Below are 19,039 nucleotides of genomic sequence, written 5' to 3' on the forward strand. Positions count from 1 at the left end.
TTTGCTGAAAGCATTGACACTTTTCCTCAGCCATGTCGGGCTTGTTTTTTATGGTCTCTTGTGATCCATAAGATGTCGAATCCTATAGAACTTTATATAGTGTGTTGACCGCTCCCCAAAGGTTGCTACTAAATTAGCTTGGAACCTATTGCCGGAATAAACCGACCACTGTCACTCTTCTTGACACATGTTTTTCTAAACAGAAACGTGCAGCAAATATATATGACTGTTTACACGTATTTTCGCAAGCATCCGCGGGGGAATGAACCCTAAAAAACCTAGAAATCCGCCGAGTGCATGGCGTTGTCGGGACAGCAGTGATGAATCCAGTAGTGCACGCGGAGCATATTGTTGGGTACTGAACATTGGTGAGGACACACTGTAACTACTGGACTTAATTAAGCCAATAAATAAATGAATATTCAGAGACACATATTCAGAGTCACTAACGGATCACAGAAAACTGCTCTCACATCTAAGTGATCTACTCTAGAAAGGCATTTCAAAATACTATTCCAGATCATTTCCATTTTGATATTTTAAAGTGGAGCTTCAGAAAGCATGCAGTACAGAGTGTTATTTTCATTAAATGCACATGCAATTCGTCAGAGTACAGTAAAACGTACACAACATGTAATTGCACAAGCAAGCTTTAACTGATTATTTTGGCCATTTGTTCATTCTCGTTGCCTATAGCATGCACGTGAAATGACACCTGGAACTGCTGATAGAGTAATGTAAAAATAAGCAAATGAATTGTTGGTGCAAGATAATTGGTTCGATTCAACTGAAAATGGAGATTTGTCTCATAAGGTGGGTTTGACCAATGACAGCAGCAGTGTTTGGCTACAGGATGAGGGGTGATAAATGTCACAGATAGCTTCTATAGTCCGCTGACCAGATTTAGGGCCGATAATTGAGTCACTGTGTAAGTAAAATGGCAGTCCAGGACCCTCTGTTGTTTACGTGTGAATGAATCTTGTGTTGTGTGTCGGGCGCCAGTGGAACTGCAGAGACAAACAACACAGATGAGTGTGTTGCATTCACTAATCACCACAACAGTACACATGCGACCTGTCTGGAGTATTTCGAAATAGAAAATTGAGCAAGACACTGAAAAATGAGTGAAAACAACAATCTGTTCGAATAATTTGGAGGTGTCATCTAGTCATATTATGTCAAAGATGCATTATTTTTCAATAAGACCAGTTTAATCGAGCGTATTGGCCAATGTTTAAACAATTACACATTTTAGTCCGTGCTTTATTTATTCGATATTTCTTTGATATGCGTCTTTAAAAAAAAAAAAAAAAGTGTTTGTATAGTCCCATTCAAGCGTCATGAGACAGAGAAATGAATGAAGAAGGTTCATGAACACAGAATCAAAGACTTAAAAACTGCATTGGACTTTATAATAAAACTGCACTGGGAATTCATTTGAACAAAATCTCACTGATGGCCAGCCTAAACAAACGCGATTTTTGAATGCTCGAATATGAATTGCATTTCTTATAAACGCATTATTATGACACGACAATTCATCGTCAGCTTCTATGAAAGTGTAAGCTGCAGAATTCTGGCCAACAATTCGGACACATTAATTTGATTTGCATGGCACACTGCTACAGATCTTTGATGAATTGCAAGATCCGCTGCTTTAACAAATAACGAATTGTTTCGACACCTTTGTAAAATGTTTTCTCGTTCCATTTCTCAGCTCGATTTACCGCAGGAGTGATATCTGATCTTCTGTGTATGAAAAGAGGGCAACAGTGACGCTGTGCGCACGAGACTCGGCGCGTCTCCTTCTCTGGGTCCCACAGACCGACAGATGCGTGTCCTGATGATGTTGACATCTTCACACAACGGAGAGTGAGGCAGTGCTGTTTCTCGGCAGCAAAAGAGTTCTCAAACACCTTTTTATAAGTCTCAAGTCTTTCCCCTCCACCCGACCTGTTAAAACCACGCCTACAGAGCAACACAATTGGCCCGAAAGCGTCAAAGAGCCAATCAACAGAGAGCTGCAGCTCGAAACATGCAACACATCCACACGTCTGAAGCCGATGGAGTTCAGAAGCACTGGGAATATCTCTGTGCTGGACCCCGTTCTTCCGCTGAAATGTGTGTGTGCGTGTGTGAAAGTGTGCGTGTGAGCGCGTGAAGGTGTATACCTCCATCAAGTAAAGACAGAGGAATTATTCTGAGCCACCGAAATATTTCAACACTTCTCTTTTGCAGGACTCGGGACGATCGCAGTTTGACAGGAATGTCTGTTTTAAAGAAAAGCAAAAGAACACGACGCACCACACGCTGACAGACAGTGACTCGGTCGCGTTTCATTTCATTCGTTGTTGTTGTGTTTTTTATTTTCAGATTCATTGCGCACTGACAAAAGATCAACAGCACATCAGCACCGGCGAATATTAATGGATAGCCGGTTCCCACTCTCTCTTTTACATTCTTTCCAGCTAGAGAAAAATTAAGAGACTTACACACCGAGGCGTCAGATGTTTTTCCACTTCCGAAGGGAAAGCTGGATTTTGTGAAGGACTTGTCCAGTACAACTATTTAGCCGACTGTAATATCTTGAGGAACACCGCATCTGCTGTCTGGACTTGAATGAGCTTCCCGATGAGAGATCCAGTTATTCAAGGATCCAGTATGGCATATCACCCGTTTTTACCTCACCGGGGTCCGGAATTTGCCATGAGTGCAATGCTGGGTCACCAGCCGCCCTTTTTCCCGGCCCTGGCACTGCCACCTAACGGATCCCTGTCCCTGGGCAAGCCAATAATGGAGCAGCTGATGGGCGCCGCGGAGACCGGCCTTCACTTCTCTTCACTGGGACACCAAGCCGCCGCCGCCGCGGCCGCCGCCGCCGCGCATCTCCGGCCTCTGAAGACACTTGAGCCAGAGGAGGAGGTGGAAGACGACCCGAAAGTTCACCTCGAAGCCAAGGAACTCTGGGATCTTTTTCACAAGCGTGGCACAGAAATGGTTATCACGAAATCGGGAAGGTAAACCGAAATTATTCAATAATTGAGCTAGAAGACAAGCAAGCTGTGCCTTGAATTCAAAGACATTGTAGTGGTTATAAAAGATGTAGACCTCACAGCTGACTGATTAATTGATTTATTGATTTGAGTGACTCACATGTTTCTTTAGAAGAGCTCATGCGGCAATTATCAGACAAGAGGAAGATATCCGTGTATTGCTTTTATCGCATATTTTATCTCAGTTTGGGCGCTGGGCATGTTGATGTCATTTTTACAACGCATACAATGTAACCGAACTTTAGTTATGAACGTTTGCTAATATCCATCATTGGTAACACACTAATTATTTTATGCGAAGTATTTTGCACAAAAATGTACACGACACGACACACTTGAATTTTATTTAATTAAGGTTGAAATCCGAACGTGAAACACAAAGTAAAATACAACTTACATCCGTCATAATTATTATAGACACATTCAGGGGTGTCAAATTATAAATAGACTTGACAGAAAACGCTTTTATGAAGCTTCGTATTATCCACATTTTCATATGGATAACTTTGTATAATGGTACGTTATTTTCTTTCGAGAACATCTTTTTTGCTTGTTGAGCTGCATTTAGATATGGGGGTAGCTTATTTTCATTGAAGGAATATTCCGGGTTCAATACGAGTTAAACTCAATCGACAACATTTGTGGCATAACACTGATTAGATAAAAGGAATTTATTCCAGTGACACACTTCCAATGGAAGTCAATGGGGTCAATAATCTGTAAACGTTAAAATACTCACTGTTTCAAAAGTATAGACACAAGACATAAACAATATGTGTGTTAACATGAATTTACTGTCATAAAATCACTTACTAACTACATCTGTGGAAAGTTACAGACAACTTCATTGCCATGACGACTTAACGACTTAAACCCTAAAACGACTATATTAACAGCTCAAATAATACATGAGTTTTAACATTAGAATTTAAGTGTTTTTTTATACAATTATAAACTTCATATTTATTTCTTATAACCCTATACTAAAATTGACCCAGTCACTCCCATTGTAAGTGTCTCACTGGAACACAGATTTGTGTATTTTTTTTAAGAAAATTAATTTTCTTTTCTTTTTTTTTTCTTTTCTTTTTTCCCCTTTGTGTGTGTGTGTGTGTGTGTGTGTGTGTGTGGTAATCAACATTATGCCATAAATGTGGATTGAGCTTAACTTGTATTGAACACGGAATATTAATTTAAGGCTATTGACTGGGCCTACACCTCCATTCCCATACAACAATCACATTTAGATATGTGCAATTAATGCATCCCTGTAGAGTAAAATTCGGATATTCAATCAAATAAAAATCTAGCAGAACTGAACCCCACATATATTTCTCATTGCACTGTGATATGAAACATAAATCTCTTCTGTTAATTGAACTCTATTTGTGCAGGCGAATGTTCCCTCCGTTTAAAGTGAGATGCACGGGCTTGGACAAGAAGGCCAAATATATTCTGTTGATGGATATTGTTGCGGCTGATGACTGTAGGTATAAATTTCACAACTCTCGCTGGATGGTGGCAGGAAAGGCTGACCCCGAAATGCCAAAACGGATGTACATTCACCCCGACAGTCCGGCCACTGGCGAGCAATGGATGTCGAAAGTCGTCAACTTCCACAAACTTAAACTGACAAATAACATCTCCGACAAACATGGATTTGTAAGTTTCATTTGTGTTTGTGTGTCTGTTATTACTGTAGTGTAATTGTTAGTGGTGATACTTGAATTTATTGTTTATACAGTTGTAGAGAAAAGGCACTGGCAAACAAGCTTGTTTCTGAACCGAAAATGAAGATAAAGATTGAATTTAAATTTCTTTTCAACTACGTGCACATGATAAAAAGCATTTATACAGTCCGAGCAAGAAAACATGTTGAAAAGGTCCAGGCCTCGACTTCTTTTTCAGAAAATTATCGTTAAAGTATGTCGCATAAATACGTTTTCCCATTGATAAAATGTTACTTGATAGTAAAACATATTTTCTAAAATGTCAGTCTTGTGTATTGCAGACGATCCTAAACTCTATGCACAAATATCAGCCAAGATTTCACATTGTGAGAGCCAACGACATTCTGAAACTGCCCTACAGCACGTTCAGAACCTACGTGTTCCCTGAGACAGACTTCATTGCTGTCACTGCCTACCAGAACGACAAGGTTGGTCATAACGAGCTTTGTGTGTTGAATCTTATGCCGTTAAACACTTTGTAATAACTACATAAACCGTGGCACTACAGCAGGAGTAATGTATGGCGCTTTTATGGGAAACACTCCTGTTCTTATTATACACTGAAATTTCATAATATATGCATTTTTAGATTTATCACTGTGAGGCCTGCACCATACCACAAAACCCTCACGCACACCAAAAAAACAAAAAAAAAAAATGATCTCTTTTATACACTACATACATTACTCGAATGTGTAAATTCTGCATATTCTCAACATTTTGTTCACGGAATCATGTTAATGTGTGAATATGTGTGTTTATATAAAAGACTGAGAAGGGAGGATTTGCCATAGAGGGAGGTACTAAAGAGGGATATTCAGCATTCAAGAAGTGTGTGTGTGTGTGTGTGTGTGTGTGTGTGTGTGTGTGTGTGTGTGTGTGTGTGTGTGTGTGTGTGTGTGTTGAGAAAAAAAAGGCTGAAATCTAATGTAACCCTTAACACTCAAAGAACATGTTACTAAATGTCTATAAGGAAAAAATAATTTAAAAAAAATAAAATAAAAAAGTGTGTTTTGTGTGTGTATGTGTTTTCATTTGTGAGATGGTGAGAGACTGAAGTCATGTTGAGAGGTTGTAAATGTAAATAGCTTCACAATCTTTATGTGTTGAGGAAATGGCTACCTTGTTCCCCAAGACCACCAAAGTTGGCCTCAATGAAAATTAATAGAAAAAAGATTCTAGCAGTAACTCATTACAGGGGTAATATGAGTATTCCGATACAAAATTAAGTATATATGCCAGCCTATGCTATAATACTTCTTAAAAATATATTGAGTCACGCAGTCCTAGCCACTGCTGTAATGAATATGTTTAAATGTGTTGTTAATATTTGGCGCTTGTAAAGAAAAAACAAGAAAAGAAAAAAGTATTCAACAGGTTGAACCATGCAAGTGAAAGACATTTTATGTTTTTGGCTGTCTTGATTCATTAAGGATTGTTTATATGTCATTACATTTCAGATAACACAACTGAAAATAGATCACAATCCTTTTGCAAAAGGATTCCGCGATACTGGAAACGGGAGACGTGAAAAGAGGTACAAGCTAAACAAACTGCTCCTTTTTTCCCTTTTCAATAGCGTTCCATAAGATTCCATGAAATTCAGAACACTGTTGACTTATAACCTGAAGCAAATTCAAGACTCATCATGAACGTAGATTCATATTTATGTAAAATATAATAATTAATAAAGATTCATTACTGTCCAGTTAGCTGACTTATTCTGTCTCTAATGCTATTAAGTTTGCTTTACTCCAGGAAACAACTGGCCCTGCAATCCATGCGTTCATACGAGGAGCAGCAGAAAAAAGAAACTGGCACGTCAGACGATTCCTCAGGCGAACAAGCGTCGTTCAAATGTTTTCGCCAGGCCTCCTCTCCCGCGGTTTCAACTGTTGGGCAGAATAACTTAAAAGGTGTGAGAGATATGACAAAGGTTGTGTATTTTCTTTAGGATCCAAATAAACCATTGAAGTTTGTCTTAAGCAGTCGAATCGTCCTGTAATTTTTCAGGCTATTCATTCAAATGTGTTTGGGAAAGTCCGTTTCGAAGAGCTGCATTCATTTCTTTCCGGCCTTTTTGTACAAGCTCATGAAAGACAAACTAATGGAGATATTATACTGTATATTAAAATATTTCATTCGCAACGAACCTGCTTTTATCACGTAGCCTATATGTTTGTAAGTTTATTTTTTACACATTTTTACCAAGTATTTATAGCGTCTTGCTGTCAGTATTTATAACACGTGAAATCGCAAATTCAAACATCCTATTTAATAAAGAGACCTATCTTGAACAATATTCCTGTTATATATTTTCTCTCACAGATTTGTGTGACAGTGATGAAGACAGTGACGATGAAGACAAAGATGGAAACTTGAAAGAGGGGCCAGACTCGAGCAAAATTTCCACCACGACCGAGGACTCAAAGGATCCCGATGCAAGTCTGAGTAAAAGTCTGTTTGTGGAAAGTGATTCTGCCGGTCGGAGAACTGAGAAAATCCGGGCAGACTCGCGGGAGAGTCCCATCACGCTCATCTCTAGCACCACCCGCTCGGGTGAAGAGCTCAAGAGTCCAGGCCGGGACCAGGCCAAAACAGACGACTGCCGGACAGTGAGCAAAGAAAATTACATACCATTGACTGTCCAGACAGATGGCGCTGCGCACTTGAATCAAACCCACATGCACAATTTCGGATTTCCGCCGGGTTTGGCCGGGCAACAGTTTTTCAATCACTTGGGTGGTGCCCATCCTTTCCTTTTACACCCCAGCCAGTTCAATATGGGAGGCGCTTTCTCAAACATGGCCGCAGGGATGGGCCCCTTACTGGCAGCGGTTTCCTCCGCAGGGGTCAGTTCAGTGGACACGGTCAGCATGGCATCAGCCTCGCAAAGCCTGGCGGGGGCACCGCTGCCTTTCCATTTGCAGCAACATGTCCTGGCGTCGCAGGTAAGCCTATTAATGATCATCAGCAGTGAAAGCCCTGTCACTGACGCTTTGGTTTGACTTGAACTTGTTTTTATTGTAGTTTGTAACTTCTGAAAAAATGAGGTGTGGCATATCTTGCAGTGTTTTAATGGTCTTTGTTGCGTAGTCCATAAATTATCAGCAAATATACAACTCCTGATGCTCGAAACTGAGCAATAAAACAGTTCTTGAAGGATGTGTTTCCACAGTAACACGACATCAATTAATTTATGGATAAAAAGAATGACGTTTTGAAGCTTATATCGTTTGATCGCTCAGCGTAGGTGTCATTTAAAAAAAAAAAAGAAGGTAAAAACACAATGATTATATATGTATAAATTAATAATACGCATATAAGTGAATATAAAATGAAAGATTAATGTACAAGGAAACGAAAGGCAGGATTAAATAAAGAAGGAATGATCTGGCTGAAAACAGTTGTTGACTGTGTGTTTATAATTATATATTTATGTAGTCATTTTTGAATAAATAGACCTGCCACTGTTGGTGTTGATGAAAACATGACGGCATTTTATAGAGGCATATTCCTTTTTGGTCGCCACTGACGTATGCGTTAATGTGTTGATTGGCTCCACTTGGCGTATTGAGCCGATTCTAAAATCCGTTTTCATGAGACACAATACGTCAAGCCAGAGGATGACGTGCATGATGAACACAAAACTAGGTTTCAGTTATTTATTTTGGTTAAATATGAATGAATATCTGTTAATTAAAACAAATGATTCCATGTGCATTGAAATATTTTAACATCTATCTATCTATCTATCTATCTATCTATCTATCTATCTAGGGATTGGCCATGTCTCCATTCGGAGGTCTCTTTCCGTATCCTTATACGTATATGGCCGCTGCGGCAGCTGCTTCATCAGCCGCCTCATCATCAGTCCATCGTCATCCTTTTCTTAACGCGGTGCGGCCTCGGTTAAGGTACAGCCCTTACTCTTTACCGAGCGTCCCGGACAGCACCTTACTTACGACGGCTATGCCACCCATGGCGAGCAGTGCCATCGATCTGAAGGGAGACGGAATGACCACGAGTCCCGTTTCAGCTGCTTTGGACTCGGAGGTCACCAGCCGCTCGTCTGGTTCAGTGTCACTGTCACCAAAAACCTGCTCTCAGAAAGATTCCAGCACCGAGTTACAGAGCATCCAGCGCCTGGTCAGAGGACTCGAGGCCAAACCGGACAGGCCACGCAGCGTGTCTCCGTAGGCTGATATGTGTGATCGACGGTGACCAGGACGGGAATGATGAAGACATTGACACAGATTGCGTACGACGAATAACCCGTTTACAATATGGACCTGAATCGAAGAAAAAGTTTAGACTTAAAATGCACTTTGGTATTACAAAAATAAACATATGACATATATGTATCTCTTTAGTTAATTCTAAACACTAACTTTGAATATTTTCCAACTATTTGAATACCATAGAAGTATTGAACAGTCATGTCAAAGACTGTCATAGGATGTCAGAGACTGAATAAAGCTGCTGCTCTCCTTTATGTTATGTCAAGATGACCGTGATTTAATTTAAAATGCACTCTGAACAGGTTCTTAGTTGATCTGCTGTGATTCACAATATATTAAGGATAAAAAAATAAAATAAAAAATCAAGTTTCCGGAGCCGTATTGCATGTCAAAGATCAGAGCCAATCACGACAGCTGGTTTGCTGTTCTAGCCTGTTTGGAACGCAAAATCATCTAGAAAGAACATTTTTAAGAATATTTCACAAATGATTTTTACCTCAAATGCAGACTAGTTGAACATATTTTGTGTAAACTGCAGAAGGCAGTCGAGGCAAACATTTTTATTTTGTTTTAATCTCCGTCCAAACCTGTCAGTGACTCCACAGACTATTGTTAAACATTTGATTGTCTAGGTTATCAGACGCGGTACTTAAATTGCTAATTAAATCAAATTTTGAGATTAATTGGGAAAAGGGATCATATGAGTCAAAAATGGATCATATGGTTAAAATGAATACAAATGTAAATATTTATATATATATATAACATATTTATGTAATTGTTTCATATGAACATTGCTTGTAAATATAACGGAGATTCTTTGTTTGTTTGTTTGTTTGTTTGAGGAAGCTGTCTTTAATTTATTATTGATATATATGTGTGTGTAAAATAGTTTGTGAGCTATTTCCCTTGTTCATTACATTGTCATTAACGTCTTCCTGACTCTGGACTGCACCCCGAACAGACACTAGATTCTCTAGCAGACAAAAATCATGTGCCATCCTTTCATTAACTGTTGTGTGTTTAAGTGCTTTGGTTCAAATAAATTAAATGCGATAACACATTGCACCCATGTAATGACACTTTTCTTTCACGGCAACTAAAATGCTTTAGTCAAAGTGTGTGTTTAAATTCACTTTTTGTGACCTGAGCCAAAACTGCCAAAAATATTGTGCAGAAAATCATAATCAAAATAAAGATTTTCCAGTTGTGTTTCTACCGTGTTCGGACTCTAATTTGCCAAAGTTTGTACAATTTACGATCTGATGACAAAGCTCTCTTAAAACATCAATAACGATCTGCAATGCAGATAAAAAAAGAATCAACAAGCCTCTCAGGAATAATGAAAGCTTGAGACGATTAACATTGTGATACCATGAAAAAACAGTTTCTTGAGATTGAATTGAAGCATTTCACAACATTTTGGACTACGCGATTGAAATGTATACGGTTACAAGAATTGTGTGCACAGATGTTAGGGCAGAAACAAACTTATAATATTATCTGTAATGCTGTATTAATAGCCTACTTTCTAGTCATCCAGGTAGAGCTTTTGTCTTAATAATAAAAAACGTTAAATAAATGCAATCTGGTCAAATACTTATTTCCTTAATTTTCTTTAGACAAGAAAGGGACATAAAGATCATCAGCATAATTTGACCTTTAAAAAAACAAGGTCAGGAAAAGTGAAAGTATGCTATTAGCACAGCTCGACCTGTCATAGCTGGAATTCTTCCTTGGCCATTTATGAGGCCCGATGTGAACCTGAAAGAATGTGAAATAACTTGATTGCCCACTCTGTTGCGCCTAGAGTCCGAGTTTATCGAGAGCATATCTTTATTTGGAAGAAGTACGGTTAATAAGTAACGGTATTGGCGCTGAAGAACAGTGGTAAACAGCACTCAAACTATCACAATTGCTCCTTCTATTGCTCACCTGGCGCCTTCGTTATCAGCCTCGAGTTTATGACACGGCGGCGACGGAGCGTCTGAATCCTGCTGTTGATACAGTCAGACCTGTCGCCACCATGCGGTCACAAAGTACATGTCAAAGAGCACAGGGGCATTATTAGTCGTGCATACTACACATATTCTTGCCAGTTATGTACTGAGCGACATTCATGTTTGAACTACGATTCATTGTCGCTTTCAACCTTGAAAATATGTCAAAAACAAGTAGCTACTAATGCAGGATTGAACTTGTATATTGACCACGTTGATCATGGTTTGGATTGCACTATCATAGCACGCCTCATTCATTGTGTAAAAGAAATGTTCGCCGTTTGAAATCATGTACCAGCATTATTTCGCATAATGCTCATATACAGATCTATAGGTTGAATAGAAGTTATCAAGAACACACTGAATGAGCCATCTTCGTGTTTGACACTGAGCTGATCAACGTTAATAGAGCGCCATAGTCAAAGCATCAGAACCACTTTCACTTTCATTGTGAGATATTCAGTCCTAACAACTCTTACTAATAAAACAATGTAGCCATGCTCTCATGGCAAGAAAACAGATCAAAGTTTAAAATGAATAACAGAATATAGACGCATAGGGAATAATTCCATAACAAATAATTCTTATAAAAGCGAGTGTGTGAGAACTCTACACGTATTTTAACGTATAAGTACACTAAACGCGTAATCTCTGTATGTGAGAGGCTCCGTAGTAAAACTCTGCAGCCTATTTGAAAAGCATACTTATGTGCACACATTAAGTATTATAATGCATCTTTAACAGGGGTGATGTCAAAGTACAACTATTAAACAAGTAAAATTTGTGTAATTACTGTACCTCAGTTTACTAAAGAACAATGCTTTGGGGAAAATGCATAATGCTTTGGTTTTCCTCAAAATCATATACAAGCATATAAAGAAAGAGCACTTTTACACAATTCAACAACTTTAAAGTGTCTTAAAAATGCTAAATAATGAATTTGCATGTGCATCTGCACATATAGCTGCAAATCTTGATATTTCTACCACTACCAGATGCAAGACAAGTTAATGACTGCAGCATTAATGGTGCTAAACCACACAAACACACGCTGCACAGTACACGATGATCAACAAAAGAGCTCCACAAGTTGCCATGTTGACCAGCACACAAGTTCACAGGTACAGTGTTCCTTGTTCCAGTGACTCATATCGCTCATCACAGGGAGAAAACACATAGGCCTATATCTACAAAAGCATGACACCTCCACCCCTGCTCACGGCTAAACACAGTAACACTCCAGCGTATATTTCTCCAGCCAGCAGTAGTTGATAGATTGCAACAGTCTGGTCTTTCATGTGGAGTTCAGACTTAACATGCTCATAGAGCTGATTTGGCAGCCGATCAAACAACTCACTGAAAACTGTTGCAACAAAAGACTGCAGTTAACTCTTCAGACTGAGATCTACAGTATAGCTGCTTATGAACTCTGTGTATTACAATGTGTTTGGAGCCGTCTTAAACAGTCCAGAGGTCTCTTGTTGAAGACAAACAAACTTGCTGAACATAAAAAATGGTAACGTTTTCAAAATACCTTCAGTTAATGTTTTAAGAGGATTTCTTATGTTGAATTCCACTGTATGTCTATACATTTGTAGACTATAGTAAGCCTAGGCAATTGATTTTGGTCAGATCAATAAGGAAATGTTTAAAAAAAAGCAATGCATGTACAAAATGCTCCACAATGCAACATATTAATGGCATAATAATAAAACTGTAAATGTTTTAAAGAGAAACTAAACATCATCAAAATGCCAAGGCACCTAATCATCTTCATGATCATTATTATTTCATTTCTTTATCTAATTTATAGGAAATAGTAGACCAGACTGGAGAAGAAAGAAAGAGAGGGGGGTGGGATCGGGTCACAGGCCAGATCAGAACCTGTGAATAATAATTTCAACAAAAATCATAATAAAACAATAACTGTAATAATAATACTTAACGTGACTGGGCAACTGTAAAAAATTTTATATTCCCTTATAACTCATTCCTTCATAACTGAAAATCTATTACACTATACATTTGGAAACATGAAGAAAAAAACTGTTGATATGAGAAACACAAATATGGGCCAACTATGATAGTACCATTAAATATTTACATTAGGAAAGAATAAAAGAGGCCAGAACAGGGTGGGGAAAGTCTGAGTGGGACCTACTACATTATTTAAAAATGGGTTAAATCACTATTACTAAAATATATTGATCAGCTGATAAGAACATTTCATGAGAAACACATTTAGCCAACAACTTAACAATAAAACAGAAGAAAAATAATAAAAGCAGAAGAAAAATTCTGGATACACACACACACACACATATACTTAGCTATCTAAATTGGGACATATCATGTCTTTTGTTTTGATATAAAGCTAATTACAGACCAACTCTAACCAAAAACTTTTGGCATTTTTATAATAATAACAATAATAATAATGATTATACAAATTATTTAATTTTTTGTATGGATAATTTTTCCAAACGAGGGCGACCAAAAATGTCCCTAAGTGAGATTTTCTCCAATTTAGCTTACTTTTGGGTACACATATTTCCCAAGCTATAGTTTGGTAAGCACACACGCACGCACACAATCATTTTTTGTTGAAACTTTCAAAGTCATACAATATCTCTTGTTTTCTCAGGCAGAGAGAGAAGTATAAATGTTATCACTCTGGTGCACTACAACTGCCAAATATGTTTTTACACCCATCAAACCGAAAATAAATTTAAGCCAGCATTTTCATTTGTCAGTATAGTGACAACACAAGAAAAAAAAAGTTAAGATTAGAATTTAGTATGTAGGACAGTCCTTAGACTGATCATTTTAATTTTAATCAAAATTCTAAATTCTGTAAAGCCAGTAAAATTCTGCAGTGTTTTTACAAGTGAACCTTTTATAATCCTGTACAAGTCAAGCAGTCGCTCTCCTGTAACAGCTAACTAACACACGTCGCTTACACAGTATACGTGACCTTTCAATCAAGGATCCTGGTTTGCTTTGCAGAGACAAACTCAGTGCTGTTGACAGCTCCTTTCATTATTAGCTCTTTCTCTTTGCAGGACATAGAGGAAACTGTGAATCAAATATCACTTGCATGTCACTCATAAGCTTGAGTCTGCAAGAATTAAACAAAAAATAATAGCATGCTCAGAATCGCATCCTAACTCTGACTATTTCTGCAGCATAGAGTATGTATACTGTACACTGTATGGGAATTTTCTATATACACGGAATACTCTGAAGATCTACTACCATTTCTAAAATATCAAAAGTCACCCTTTCTGTCTTAAACAGCCGCCAATGGCCCTCATACATCATGGAACAGGAGAGTCCAGTCGATCTGATCCATCACTTCTTATCGACTAGCCCCCCCTTCTGTTCGCATGAGGTTTTTCTGCTGATTGTACAACTTCTCCAATCTTGGGCCTCAGGGTGGTGTAACCCAGACCCAACACTGGTTCCTGGTGAGGCTTAGGTGACTCAATTCATGCCTGTATACATCTTGTTTCCTTTTGTATTTTTGTCAGGTTTGTTCTTTTTCTTTTTTGTGATGCATTGGTGAGGAAGTTCCAGCAGCAGATGCTCTGTACACAGGCTTCTAGCTAATAGTTCATTTGAAGCCTCTGTAAAACTTTAAAACAAAACAAATATTATTTATTGTTGTCTTGAGCTACTGCTGCATGAAAATATTTCAAAGAGAACATTCTAAACTCTACATGATGATCTGAGCTGATTCTATAGAAATCTTTAAATATAAAACTGGTTTTGAAATTAGTTTTGTAGACATTTCATGTAAAAAAAAAAATCTAGATATAATAATAATATATATTAATACTAGTTGTATAAATAAAAATGCTTGTTTCTTAGTGTCATTCTACTGGTTGGTGTTACAGTGTCTACAGTGGTTGCCCTGTGGCAGGACGTCACATACCTCACAGCTGAGGGCTTACCTGGGTTTCACTTTGCAGGTTTGATCGTTTGTCCTTCAGTAATTTAAGATAGAAGTCCTGAGAAATTATATGAACAGGTATGGTGTCAACATTTTCTCAATTAAAAGTTTATATATCTAGCCAAAAACGTACTCGAGTGGAAGTAAAAAAGCTTCCACATTTAAATATACATAAGTATTGTAAAGTAACAAGTAAACAATGCTCTTAAATACAATGATGAAATCAAGAGACAGAAGAAATTTCTCATTAAAATAAACCTAATGCAGAAACTCGATTTCTATCATTTTTTTAATTATTATTATTTTTTTTATTTTTATGCTGCTTCCAGCTCCGATTTAAACCAAAGTGATAATACCGAGTTTTTTTAAAGGTCCCGCCTCTAACTTGGACGATGGCCAATCAGAGTTTAGAATTTCGGGGCAGCATCTGGGACGACCAATCAAATTTCAGGCCATCTATCCTGATGAAAAAAAAAAGAGAAAAGAACAAGGGAAAATTACATATTTACAATTTCATATATATATATATATATATATATATATATATATATATATATATATATATATATATATATATATATATATTAGTATATCTCAAAACCAGAAAAATGAAAAGACTGATCAAGGATGTGTGATACTGTGCCACACCACATGACGGAGACATTTACCAATATTACCATGCATAAATTTACATTGACATTTATTTATTTATTTATTTATTTTTTTGTAGATGGTTTTCTCTAAAGCAACTGCACAATGTAAGGGTTTAGAAGGGAGTTTAGTAATTCACATAGAGGCCTATTCCCGCCATATTGCTAATTAATGAATCAAGCAGGCAGGCATATAGATGTGTTTGTTTGTGTGTGTGTGTGTGTGTGTGTGTGTGTGTGTGTGTGTGTGTGTGTGTGTGTGAGTGTGTGTGTGTCCTCTTGCTCCCACATTTAACATCTAATTTGACCACGTAGTTCGTGAAGCCTTCAATAGCTGTACCGGAGGAATTTCCATCTGATACAGATACAATGGGAGGCTGATCGATGCCCGGGTGCGGTCAAGGGATGGCTCCCTATTGCTCAACCATGTTATGTATGCCGATGATCTGGTAATTGCTGCTCACTCAGAGGAGGAGTTGGGGGTGCTGCTGCTGAACCTGGAGCTTGCCACTAAGAGGTGGGACCTTAACATCAGCCCCACCATAACTAAGCACCTGCCTGCGTATTTTGTACCATCGGACACTCCACCCCCCCAACTCCCAACTGGTGATTGAGCAGTTGTGGAGAGAGTGGAGAGTTTCCCATACCTGGGCAGTGTGCTCATGACCGGCTCCGGTTTAGCAGCAGAGGTCTCACTCCGAATCAGTCAAGCGGCATTATCTTTTCATCGGTTGCGTAACACTGTGTGGAAGCTACCTGGTCTGTCGCTCCGCACAAAGCTTCAGGTCTTCTCGGCCACGGTCTTTCCCTCCCTTCTCTACGCTTGCGAAACGTGGACCCCGTTAATGGAACATCTTCGCCGGTTAGAAATATTTAGGCTGACCTGCCTATGATCCATCCTGGGTTTAACCAGGCTGGATTGTGTGAGGAGCTCACAAATCCTTGAAAGATCTGGACAAAGTCCCATCGGTGAGCTCTTCCAGCAGGCAAGGTTGCATTGGCTGGGCCATGTAGCCCACATGCCTAAACAACTTTTGTTCGGCCGGATTGAGGGGGCTAAATGGGCGCAGCACGGGTTAGAGAGGAGATGGAATGATGTGGTACAGGAGGATCTGGAGCTGAGTGGACTTGCTGCTGACTGGTACCAGCGGTGTCAAGATCGGCCTCTGTGGAGGAGGCTCATGAGGGACACTACTGTGCAGTTGGAGGCAGTCGCCCTCCAACAACAACGGAGGGCGGAGGAGCGACACTCACAACAACGAGCGGCGCATCGGGTGGCTAAAGCACAGCAAGTTGGCACAGTAGGGGGCACAGGTGGTCCATCAGCCAGTCGTCTCAGTCAGTCGACCCGTGGCATCTAGGTCTGCCCCGTGACCTCCTGCCAGTAGGCTTTCAACACTTCACGTGGCCTCAAGGTGCACATAGCCTGGCACAAGCGTCGTGGTGACGTCACCGCCACTTAGTGGCAAATGGCAGTTGTTGTTGTGTGTGTTTGTGTGAGTGTGTGTATGTGTTTGTGTGTGTGTGAGTGTGTGTGTGTGTGTGTGTGTTTGTGTGTGTGAGTGTTTGTGTGTGTGTGTGTGTGTGTGTGTGTGTGTGTGTGTGTGTGGGCAGGTTTAAGTGGTTCACGAGGGCTTTTTTTTAGGGAAAAAAACTGGTAATTACAAGGGTATTATGCTATAAATGTGGTTTATGAGGACATTTCTAGTGTCCCATAAGGATGGCCGCACCAACATGTGTGTGTGTGTGTGTGTTTGTGTGTGTGTGTGTGTGTGTGTGTGTGTGTGTGTGTGCTTGCGCATGCATCTTTACACTATTCGTCACCTGATTAAACGAAAGTTTTTAAAGAAGAGCACTCTGTTTCTATGATTCCATCTAGACAGAGAATAACAAATTATGTTTGATATTTTTGAGCAGACTATCCAGAACTAAAGAGGAAATGTTGTAGTGTATGATGCTGCATTAATCAAATCTGAAGTAATTTGGTGAGTAGCCAATGGAATTTTCGTGGACGGGGCCACAAAGCTCATGAAATGGAGATGGTGAACAAGCACTCATGTGGATTTTGTAAGCCACTCAAACTTTTCAGTTTCTAGAGAGCATACTAGCTTCGTCTTCCCACCCAAGATAGATTTACCCATTTTTTCCACAGCTCGTAAAACAGAGTAGCAGTTTTGTCTTTAGTGATTTTCAAAGTCGGAAAATGTATAATGCCTAGTATTTTAAAACTTGTTCAGATTTGATCAGAGGTGTGGCTTTGCAGTGTCTCATTGGCTTTTCACTTGTTGCTGTTCGTGTCCTGGTGTCGTCACAGGGTCTGCTGTTGAGGTCTGATGGTCTTCCATCTACTGTTGGCTGGAGTTGTCGCCGTGGAGTTTGGCGTCTGCCAGGCTGTTTGGTGTGGTCCGGATCTGGTCTGCAGCCGATCTGTCTGGCTACTGTGGCTCTTTCTCTGGCTTTCCATTCCTGCTGTGGATTCTCCTCCATTGCTGCCTGGCTGTTTAGCTGTAGTGTTGCTAGAACTTGACCATGCGGATTTTCCAGCCGCTAGTATGGATTAACATATTTGCCACTATCATTAGTGCCATTCCACTGCTAACGTATTCAACAGTGGATATCTGCTTACTCAAGACTCGTTACAAGCCTCCGTCAACAATATTCAACCTCCAGGATACAGTATTTTCCAACATCCAAGATACATCCTTCGTGGATGCCATCTGACCTTTTCATTTAACAGTTTCATTCACTCTTTGTGGACTATTTCTTGTATGCAGACAAACTCCGAAAGGTCTGTAGACTACAGTGTGATAGCTTTTCTGTCCATGTCAGCTACTCCTGCTGCTTCAGATTCTCTCAAATTCTCCATTTTCATTGTACGATCACTAAGTATTAAGGCAACATTTATTAATTATTTTATTATGGATCTGAAACATATTTTTGTCTAACTGATTTCCTCCTGGCTTTGTTTAAATCCGCAAACCACGCTCTTATGGAAATGGGGGCGATCTCACACTGATCCATCACAAGAGCCAAAAAATCAAGCCGGTCTCAGTCTCACATCCATACACTTTTGAAATCTTGGCAGTCCAAATAAATGGACCAACTCCCACCATCATACAGCAGTTGCAATTTATAGATGTCCTAAGCCTTCTTCTGTTTTTATCTCTGAATTCACTTCATTTAAACTCATTTGTGTGCTATGTCTCTCATCATCATTTTAATGGGTGCCTTTAACATCCATTTTGACAACCCCACTATCATACTTTACAAGGATTTTAATTCTATTCTGGACAGCTATGGCTTTAATCAGTTTGTTAACTTTCAACTCACGACAAAGGTCACACATTGGATTTAGTTTGCTGCTTTGGCATCTCGCCCTCCAATTTGACAGCTGTAGAACTTCCCATTTCTGA

General features: G+C 39.2%; 1 protein-coding gene across 2 annotated transcripts; it reads left to right on the top strand.

The window, feature by feature from the left end:
- Positions 1–2,100: 2,100 nt before the first annotated feature.
- tbx3a (T-box transcription factor 3a) lies at positions 2,101–10,238 on the top strand. 2 transcript variants are annotated; one of them, XM_051689246.1, is made up of 7 exons: positions 2,101–3,017; positions 4,448–4,715; positions 5,050–5,211; positions 6,244–6,320; positions 6,542–6,699; positions 7,112–7,734; positions 8,564–10,238. In XM_051689246.1, the coding sequence occupies exons 1-7, from the start codon at positions 2,620–2,622 to the stop codon at positions 8,981–8,983; spliced, it is 2,106 nt and encodes a 701-aa protein (XP_051545206.1). In that variant the 5' UTR covers positions 2,101–2,619; the 3' UTR covers positions 8,984–10,238. The 2 variants fall into 2 exon arrangements, with proteins under 2 accessions (XP_051545206.1, XP_051545212.1); XM_051689252.1 differs by having other exon boundaries at positions 2,105–3,017; positions 5,065–5,211.
- The last annotated feature ends 8,801 nt before the right edge of the window (positions 10,239–19,039 follow it).

The sequence above is a fragment of the Myxocyprinus asiaticus genome, chromosome 4 (assembly GCF_019703515.2).
Source record: "Myxocyprinus asiaticus isolate MX2 ecotype Aquarium Trade chromosome 4, UBuf_Myxa_2, whole genome shotgun sequence".
Classification (NCBI taxonomy): domain Eukaryota; kingdom Metazoa; phylum Chordata; class Actinopteri; order Cypriniformes; family Catostomidae; genus Myxocyprinus; species Myxocyprinus asiaticus.